Here is a 10453-nt window from a genome sequence, read left to right as displayed (position 1 = left end):
AAAAAGAAACCCTGCCATAATCGAACATTTGCTACCTCATTACGCGAGAGTGCACTGTTTCTGTATTTTAAAATTATTAAAAGTTGAAACCACGTTTCTTTCGAATGTTGTTTTTATATTTCTTAATTCACTAGCATCATCAATCGGCTTGGATTTATTACTTAAGGCTGCCTGAAATAAAAAATAAATTGGTGACTCCTAATGAAAATTGTTAAGAACAATTTTGTTTAAAAAAAGGCTCAAATAATTTGGTGACAAATTTCGCTTGAAAAATCGTTTTTTTTTTTTGTGTTGAAATTTTATTTCTTTAACTGAACATTAAATTATTCCCTTTTTAGTTGAAAATTCAAACACAAAAATAAGAACTTTGGATAAAACAATATACTTTTTTTAAAATAAAAATGTTTATTTTCGACCAATTAATTGAATTTTTTACAAAAATAGTCAAATTTTTTAAGCCAAACAGATGATTTTTTACAAAACAGTTGAATTATATTAACAAAAATATGAATTTTTCACTAAAATAGCTACATTTTTTAACTAAAGAGTTGAATTTTTGATAATATATTTAAACCCAAAAAGACAAATTTGCAACAAAATTGTGGAATTTTTAAATATGAATTTTCAACCAAATAGTTAAATATTCGATTAAAAGGGATCAATTTTAAAACAAAAATTATAGTGATGTAATGATAATTGTTATAACAAAAAATAAATATTTTAAAAAACGTTAAAAAAATTTGTTTATTTTTTCTTGAAAACTAATTTCTTTAACTTAAAATTTAACTGTACCATTTTTAGTTACAAATTGATCCTTTCTTGTTGTTGAAAATTAAATTATTTCGCTTAAAATTCGTTTTTTATATAAAGTTAAGATTTTAACCAAGAAATTGTTCTTCTTTGTTAAAAAAAAACGAATTCTCAAAAAAATAGTTGAATTTTTAACAAAACAATTGAATTTTAAAACAGATTTTTTTAAAGTGAATTTCACACCAAAAAATACTATATAAAGAAAATTATAATATTTTAATGATTAAGTAATCTTAATCTTTTTTAGCTTAAAATTCTTGTGTTTTGTTGTAAACTCCTCTTTTTCCGTAGAAACCTTAAAAATCTTGTAAGACATTCAACAATTTTGTTAAAAAGTAATTTTTTGGTTCAAAATTCAACTGTTTTGTTAAAAATTCGTCATTTTGGGTTCCGAATTCAATTTGTTTGGTAGAAAATTATTTCTTTAGTTTAAAATTAAACTATATTGTGGAAAATTCGTTTTTAAAACTAATTTTTTCAACTCAAAATTTAAGTATTCCATTTTTAGTTGAACATGTATATTTTTTATTTGAAAATTATACTACCTTGTATCAAGTTGATCTACTTTGATAATTATTTATTTTTCTGGTCATCTCTTGTGAAATTTTTTCTTTCTTAGTTTAAAATTCATTAATTCTGTTCAAATTTTATTTCTTTTTGTGTAGAAAATCAAAATTCTTGCATCAAAATTCATCTTTTATGTAAAAAAAAAGATTGATATTCCGAAATAGCTTTCTAATTGACACACATTTTTTCTAAAATTTATTTTAAAAGTTTCCAAAATTAAAAAAGTTGCCTTCAAATCTTATAGATTTTTTTTTACAATTTTGAATATATTTTGAAATCTTTTTGAATAAAATATATTTTAAATACTTAAAAAGCTTATTTATTTAAATCTAAAAAAGTCTAAATTAAAAAAGTTCGAAATCTTTACAAGTTTTAAGTTATTTTAAAATGGTTTTAAAATATCTTAATATCACTCAGGCATACTCGTATGTTTTCTAAAGTATTTTAATCTTGCAAAATTATTCGACTATTTCCTAAAAATTTTTTAATTTTATCAAATGTTGTCTTAAAATAATTTTTTTTACATAAAAAAATAATTTTGAACTTATCAGAATTTTCTCTAAAATTTTGTATTCTTCCAAAACATATCGAATTTTTCCTAAAATTGTTAAAAAATAAAATTTCCTTAAAATCTCCCACATTTTTGTTTGAAAATATTTCTAAATATTCTCTTAAATTTAAATTCTGGAAATAAAAAATCACTTTACAATTTTTCTAGGTACCTAAAGAAAACTTTTTCATTCTATCGAAACCTTTTAAAAAATTCTTAAAATTTTTTTTTATTTGAAATTAATTTCAATTTTCTTAAAATGTTTTTAAACATGAAAAAACTTAACTTTGAAGTTCCCAGATTTCCTTCGAAAATCTTTTAAATTATTTTTAAATTTCTAATTAAAAGTTAATTGTATGAATTAAAAAATTATTTGACATTTCCAGGAATTTAAATTTAAATTTTTATGTAATTTCAATTTTAAATGATTTTACTCTTTTTATTCTGTTAAAACCTTTCAAAATTCTTAAAAAGCTTCCTAATCTTTTGCTCAAAATCTTCGAAAATCTCAATTTTGTTAAAAAATATTTGAATATATATATAAGTAAAAATTATTTTTTTATCCTTTTAAAGAATTTAAATTTTCTGCCCATTAATAATGAAAATAATTTTCATTATTAAATACTTATTTACAATTTAAACGTTATCTTTCTGCAATAATTTTTTCTAATTAAAATTTCGCATTTGCAAATTGGCATTAAAAAATAGTCTATAAGTCATATTCACGCAGTATCACCATCAGTCAAAAACATATTAATATTAAAATTAATTAAATTTACAAAATTATAAAACATTAGAGATAGTATTACAAAAAAAATTAAAATTAAAACTTGGCGAAATTATTGTTAAAAAAAGAGAGGAAATCTCGCCTTGTTTTTTTTATCTGTTAATTATTTCTATTTACAAAAGCAAGTAAAGATTTTTTTTAAAGCCTCTAAAAAAAATTGGTTAATAATTTGTTAGAATGAAAAAGCGTATTTCTAGAAACCCCTCAAACTAGTCAAACCAAAATCTAAATGAAAATTCAAACACTTGGGTCCATATAAAATTCAAAATAAATTAATTTATTTCAAAATAATTTATACTTGAAGTAGTAATTGAATTACGATTGCTCTAAAAGTGGAAGAATATCAATTTAATTTTTTTTCCCCAAATTAAAAAAGGTCAATATAATTCTATCGGAAATAATTAATATATAATTAAATTTTTGGATGAACATGAATATCTATATTTCATCTATTTTTTAATCTTGGACACATTTTCCAATATTTAATCACTTTTAAAAAATAATTTGTGCTACTAGGAATTAATTATAAAAAAAAATTAAAAAATTATTTTCTAGATAAATAAGTCTAAATTTTTTAACTTTTTCTAAATTAATTTTGTAGTAACCAACAAAGTTAACATTTTTTTATAAACATTTAATGCTCTAAAGACTTAGTTCCTTTAGGAATATTGATTATGAATTTTTCGATATTAAATAAATCTAGACTATTTTTAATGCCTGATAATCATTTTTAATTGTTTAAACAAATTTTATAAACAAAATAAATTTTAAATTAATTGAAAAATCATTCGCTCAAGATACTTAAATAACCAACAATAATTTTTTATTTAATAAACAATTTCATAAAATAATTCTGAAATTAATCAACAAATGGATTTTGCTTTTTCAAAGAAATGATAATGTTTGTTCTTTTCTTTAAATAAATACTAATAAATAGTAATTTCTGAGTCACTGGTAGATGATTTCGCGTCAAAATAAAAGATTTATTTCTTGATAAGTAGGCAAGTTGTGAATGAGTTTATAAAATGAAAAAATATTATTGTTTGCTGAAGTATAATTTTTCTGAGTAAATTGATTTCGTTGAAAAAACTAAATTTACCGGTATAAATTGATAAAAATGTATATTTATTCATGAAATTGATTTAAACCATTAATAATTGATGTTTGGTGTTAACAAATCGTACATATTATTTATTCCGGACGAATTTTTTATTAATTTTGTTAAAGCAATTTAGTATTTAGATTAGTAAATGACTCAAGTATGAATTTGTTTCTAACAATAACAATTACTTTAGATTTTAAAAAAGGTGACTAGATATTATTTTTTATTTTTTAAAATTTTATTATTCTTTTCAGTGGCGCGAAATTCAAATTGCAGAACTTTCCTTTGTCACTTTGGTAAATAAGATATGTAATTTTTACTCATTATTTGTTAATATAAAAATCAACTTTTCTTTTTATATTAGTTACCTAATGGTCATTATTTTTAATGTCTTTATTTATTAATTTCATAAGCTTTTACATCAATGTAAGTAGATGCAAAAAATGTGATCATTTATTCAAAAACTAAAAAATTTCGACTGTGTTATTAAAAAAAAAATTAGTTAACCTTCATTGAAATAAAATACTCAAGTCAAATCAAAATTGTAGACCCTAGACTAATTTGTTTAGAAAACCTTTTTTGTCCCACTATGCCATTCATAAAAATCAATATTCTTCACTATCAATATTCTAAATTTTCCAGTTTCACGAAAAAAATTTGTATTTTATAAAAGATGTAATTAACGATAAATTAAAAATTGAATAAAGATATTTAAAACTTTATATTTCATTCAAATTTAAGAAAACACAAATCTTTAAATAATTAAAATTTTTCTTTATATTTCTTCCAAAAATATTTCTTTTTGTTGATAGATATTTAAATAAAAAAAATTTTAATTATTAATTAAAAATTATTAGTTATTTCTAAAATTAATGGGAAAACACAAGCAGCAACACATACACTTACAATCTACGAGCGGATACACTCGTGCTTGATCCTGTTCTCGCGTTCGTAACATTGGATGTACTTGATGATAAGCAGCTCTAGTTTGATACTCATCTTGTCTTTGAGAGTGACTTCGATAGTTTTGAAGAGCATACGTTCCAGAAAACATGCGAGTGTACCTCGTATAACAGCCACGAGGAATCTGAAACAACCGAAGACAACAAATGTTCTCCTATTTTGCAGTCCAAGATAAACAATTTTTATATAAAAACAAAACTAATCAAAAATGTAAACCTCCTTAATCCTAACAAGTTTTATTTTCTTAAGAATATATTTCTTATGACGTCCGGAAAGGAGATATTGAAATCTTGCAATTTAAATTTCGCGCCAAAGTGCCGTTGAATGCAAAATTTCAAAACCACGCTTGAATATAACCTATAACTTTTAACTTAGTATGGCGTGAAATTCAAATTAGAGAACTTTTCTGTTTTAGTTTGGTAATAAGATATGTGCTGCTCAACTATTTTTGAAAAAAATAGCTTTAACAAAAAATTTTAAAACATTCTTGAAAAATTGTGTTTATTTCTGCAATTTTTATAAAATAGATCCCTCAATAATTCAATTTCGAAATATGAATCTCATAATAATAGTGATAATAATGATAAATTATTTTTATTATATTTTAATACAAATACACATATTTCGCAGCTCAAATATTTTTTTAGATTTTTTTATAATCATTATATAAACTATTTGCAATTTCTGAAAATTTGATAGCATTTTTTTTTTTCAAAATACATTTTTTCTCAACGAACGCAGTTTTTCAAAACATTCTTTTTTTATTCTACGTCCAAATTTTGTCTCCTTCGCTTGATCTCAGAAAAAATAGAAAATATTTAAAAATTACAAAATAAAGTGTTTTTTTTTTTTTTTAATTCTTGAAAGTGAATTTTCGCGGCTTCTCATTTAAAAATGTGTATTTTTATCTTATAAATATTTACTGATATGTATAACAATACTAAAGATCGCGTGAGTTTCAATCTTGATAAATCACTTCTTCATATTAAAAATAATATATTTCGTGTGAATCGAATTTTTAAATTTTTCGCGGAAAAGACAAAATTTAAAAAAAAATGAAATAAAAATGTACATGCTTAGAAGTGTTATAAAAAATACTTCTTTCGTTTTGTAATATTTCGTATTGTTTACGGGGAAAACAATTACACTTTAAAAAAATTGTCCAGCCTCAAAAATGGTTTAGGTCGCATGAAACTGATAGGATTTTTTATATTAGAAAAAACTTTTTTAAAATATCTGAAAGAATCAAAAAGTGGGATTTACCTAAGAGTAATCTTTTCGCATTTTCAAAATTTGATAAAAAAGAGATTTTATGAAAAACTTTACCTTTCTTATTTTTCCTATATATTTTTTTTTATTTTCCAGTATCTGCTTGTAAAAGGAAGAAATTATTTAGTATTATGGGCACCTTTTAGGCCGGGAAATTTTTGTTGTTATATAAATTTTCTTATAAATTATACAAAATATTTAAAAAATGCAATTAGTATTTTTTGCAGAACTTTTCGAGAAGACTAATTTTTTCTTATCATTTTTCGGACTTTCCGTAGTTCCCAAAAAAATAACAGGTTTTCAAAATAAAAAAATATCAATGTGAAACAATAGTTTACCAAGAATTAAAGTCACGAGATACTTAGCGAATATTATAAAGTTTTTATATATAAAATTCACGTGTGATTATTGAGAAAATCCACCTTCAAGAATTAAAAAAATCGGAAAGAATTCATTTTGAAAAAAATCCTTTTTTTAAAATTAGCAGGATATCTTCGAATGATTACAAAACATTAAACACGAAAAATTGATAAAACCTAAATTATTTTCACTATTTCTTTATATTTGAATGCATATTTTATTCTTATTATATTAATTTTATACACTTGATTTTCATCTGGCATTAAAATAATAAAAACAAAATATATATTTTTTCAATTGAATAAAGAAAAATAAGCATCTTCTGTAAAAAAAAACTTGGGGTAAAAGTGGTAAAGGTTAAAAAAAATGTTTGCATGTAAAAATAGTTTTAAAAAAAGTAAAAAATGCATATTGTATATTGAGCCTCTACACTGCTTAAATGTAATAGTAAATTCAATTAAGAACAAAATTTTAATTAAAAAAAAAAGTTGATTTTTTAAATTAATTTTTATCGAAAATGGCTGAAAACGTGTCTTTTTACTTCAGCATATCACAGTTTTGGTAACGACATGTTACTGAAAGTAATATGAATCCAAATAATAAAATAATAATAATTTCAAATAAAAAGCATAAAATCTAAATCAGTTTAAAAAAATCTCACTCACCCTGTAAGAATTCGGAGCCAATGGTTGAGGTGGTCGATCTGGACAAATCAGCATCCTCTTAAAAGTCTTGAACTATAAACAAAACAAAAAAATTGTACACAGACTAGAAAGTTGTACATTATAAAATACAATAAAATTCATTACTTTAAAATTACAAATGAAATTAAAGAAAAAATTATTAAAAGGAACTGTCGCTACTGAAGAGATTATTTCAGTGTTAACAGCACCCGACTGGCAATCGGAAGACCTGAGGTTCGAATCCCGGCTGCTTAAGCGACCTCTATCATTTTTTTTTTCTTAAAACAAAAGAATTGATTTATGTTTTGTTGACATAACCAAAAAAAGAAGCAATAAACAAATGAATGAAACATAAATTGCAAAAAAAAATATTATGAAAGAACCTGGAAAGAAAAAGTACACAAGAAATTTCTATTTATGCCTGATGGAAGCTTTGCTCTTGCTCTAATCCACTTTTCTCGAAACAATCAGACTTGTATTCGACCGGACTTCCCCTTTTCGCCATTTCATAAAAAGATCTTCTTTGTGTTCCTTTTTACTTTTTTTATATAAGAAAAGTATAGCTACGTGACTCAGCAAAGGAGGGAAGGAAAGCCGTAAGCAGAACGATGAAAAATAAAAAAGACTTCAGGAATAAAGCTGTGTTTGCTGCTGTTAGATTGACCAAGGGGATTCATGTCTATCGAGTATAACGACATTCAGCTTACCTCTGAATCTTGATGATGTTCAGCATCTGAAAAAAGAAATATTTTTTTCTTATAATTCTCGTTTCTTTTGCTATGTAAATTTGAGCAAATTTTAAAATTTAAAAGGCATGACATTTCGAATTTTGGGACTTTTATAAATTTTTGGGGATTATAATATTTCCAATTTTCAAGATTTCCTGGGCTTCCAAATTGAATTTTTATAATTAGCATAAATTTTAGGATTTCGCAGCACCTTTCCACGCTTAGCCACACGAAAAAAATTTTCCGTAAGATTAACCCCTTTTCTAGCTTTTTTAAATAGATATTTTTTAAGATTATTCGTCTGAAAAATATGAAATAAAAAAAAACCTTTTTTAATAAGGCAATAAAAAAAGAAATTTTTAGAAATAAGTTGCTCAAATTTAAAATTGGTATTTAAAAAACAAAACTAAATAATTAAAGAAAAAATTTAATTACTTAAGAATTTCAGAAGCTAGAAAATCTAGAATTCAGAATCTTTACCATCAAATAAAAAAAAACATGAAATAAAATTAGTAAAGGGAATACGGACTGGCTAATCGGAAGGAATTTTATGTAAAGCTAACTGTTTTTCAACTTTTTTTTAATTAATATTTTTAAGATTATTCATATCAAAAGATTCGAAATAGAAAGAGAACAACTTTTAAAAAGAGAATATGAAAAGAAATCTTGAAACTAATTTTATTAATTAAAAAATATTTTATATTTAACATTCAGTTAGGACTTAAGTAGAAGTATTAATTGGCTAATTTTTTTTTAATTATATTTTTACTACTCGTTACAAATTAATCTACTTAAATCAAAAATTAATTATTTGTTAAGAAAATAACGTTCTTGTTCGAGAAACATTCATCTTTTTTATTTGAAATTTAACAATTTGGTAAGAAATTAATTTTTTTGTAGTATAAAATTTAAATACTTTGTTAAAAGTTGCAATTTTTTTAAGATTCACTTCTTTGGTTAAAAATTTATTTATTTTGATAAAAATTCGTTTTCTTTTGTGAAATTCGTATTTTTATAGAAAATTAATCTTCTTGGTTGAAAATTTAATAGTTTAGGTTTAAAATTCAGCTATTTGAATCAACATTCAACAATTTTGTTAAAAATTATTTTATTTCAAGTTGAAAATTAATTTTAAAAATATATAATTATTACATTGTTTTTGTCAAAAATAGATCTTGATAGGTTGAAAATTTAATTATTTGGTTGAAACTTTACGTATTTTATCGAAAGTTCATATTTTTTTTGCTGAAAAATTAATTTTTCACTGAAAATTTAACTATTTCACATTTCTTTTAATTCTTCTTGTAATAGAAAATTAATATTCTTAGTTGAAAATTTATCCTTTTAGGCTAAGAATTCCTTTATTTCGTTGAGAATGAAACTATTTTGCTGAAAATTAATGTTCTTTTAACTTCACATTTTTTATAATATTTAACTATATTGTTAAACAAAATTTTTTTTTTAAACTTAACTTTTTATTTCCAAATTTAAATTTTCTATTTTAAACATAATGACTACAATTTTTTGTTGAAAATGGATCTTTATGGGTTGAAAATTCAACTATTTGGTACTAAATTTATGAATTTTGTTAATAATTCATATAACTTGATTGCAAATTAATATTCTTGATTGAAAATTCATCTCAGTAGGTAAAATATTAAGTAACTTGATTGAAAATGAAACTGTTTTGTTAAAACTTTGAATAAATTTTTAAAAATTCAAAAATTTGATAAAATCATATTTTTGGTGAAAAAAAAAATCAACTTTATGCTTTAAATTTCAACTGTCATCGAAAAAAATTGTCTTGGAAATTTAACCATTTGGTTAAAAGTACAACAATTTTGTTTAAAATTAGTCTCTTTTGTTTGAAGGAAGAACGATTAGGTTGTTAATTTAAATCTTTCGTTAAAAAATAATTTGTTTTGTTCTAAATTCGTTTTATTCATTTAAATTTTATCTATTTTTGTAGAAAATCTTGTTTGGTTGAAAATTGAACTGCTTTACTGAATATGCAATATATATCGACTTGATATTTTAGGTATTTATAGCGCAATAAACATAAAAATCAAGTCTAGCCAACCGCTAAATAAATTTGGAGGGTGGCTACAGCTATCAAATAGGGGACTATAGGGAGTCATATATAACCCAAAATTGATAATCTAGTTGAAGTATGGCCCCTAAAATAACAAATAAAAATCTTGTTATTTAAATTTCGCGCCAAAGCAAAATCTACATAATCTGGCGCGAAATTTAAAAGCGTAAAATATGCTAATTTAAATTTAGAACTTTTTAATGTCTTTTTCCCATTTTCTACGATGGAAAAATAAAGCCTTAAATTTTAAAATTCGTGCCAGAATTAGCTCAAAATAAGAGGTTATGTTTGAACGTGGCTTAACGAATCCGGCGGGAAATTTAAATCATCTTCTTCATATTTAGTGTTAAAAGCAAAAATTAATATTTTTTAAAGAAAAATCTACATCAAAAGCGTATACTTATTAACTAGTTTAGTGTGTAGAATGATTTCTTTAGATTTGGGAATTATGTGTTTAGCAAATATCTCTTGGCTATGACGGCTCAAATCGCAAATTTCAAAACAGGCAAAATGGATGTTCTAAATACCACATGGTGGGGAAA

The 10453-nt window shown here is 22.9% G+C and overlaps 1 protein-coding gene across 1 annotated transcript in view; it reads right to left on the bottom strand.

Moving 5' to 3' along the window:
- Positions 1-39: 39 nt before the first annotated feature.
- The window catches only part of LOC117181076 (fibrillin-1-like), a 189299-nt gene continuing 178885 nt past the window's right edge, over positions 40-10453 (bottom strand). Inside the window, exons 22-25 of the mRNA XM_033373644.1 lie at positions 7799-7824; positions 7074-7145; positions 4730-4903; positions 40-171 (exon numbers count right to left, since the gene is read on the bottom strand). Coding sequence (XP_033229535.1) covers positions 40-171; positions 4730-4903; positions 7074-7145; positions 7799-7824 — 404 coding nt within the window. The remainder of the gene's footprint in view (positions 172-4729; positions 4904-7073; positions 7146-7798; positions 7825-10453) is intronic.

This window comes from Belonocnema kinseyi, chromosome 10 (assembly GCF_010883055.1).
Source record: "Belonocnema kinseyi isolate 2016_QV_RU_SX_M_011 chromosome 10, B_treatae_v1, whole genome shotgun sequence".
NCBI lineage: Eukaryota > Metazoa > Arthropoda > Insecta > Hymenoptera > Cynipidae > Belonocnema > Belonocnema kinseyi.
Note: the sequence above shows the minus strand (reverse complement) of the source record. Positions and strands in the feature narration are given on the sequence as shown.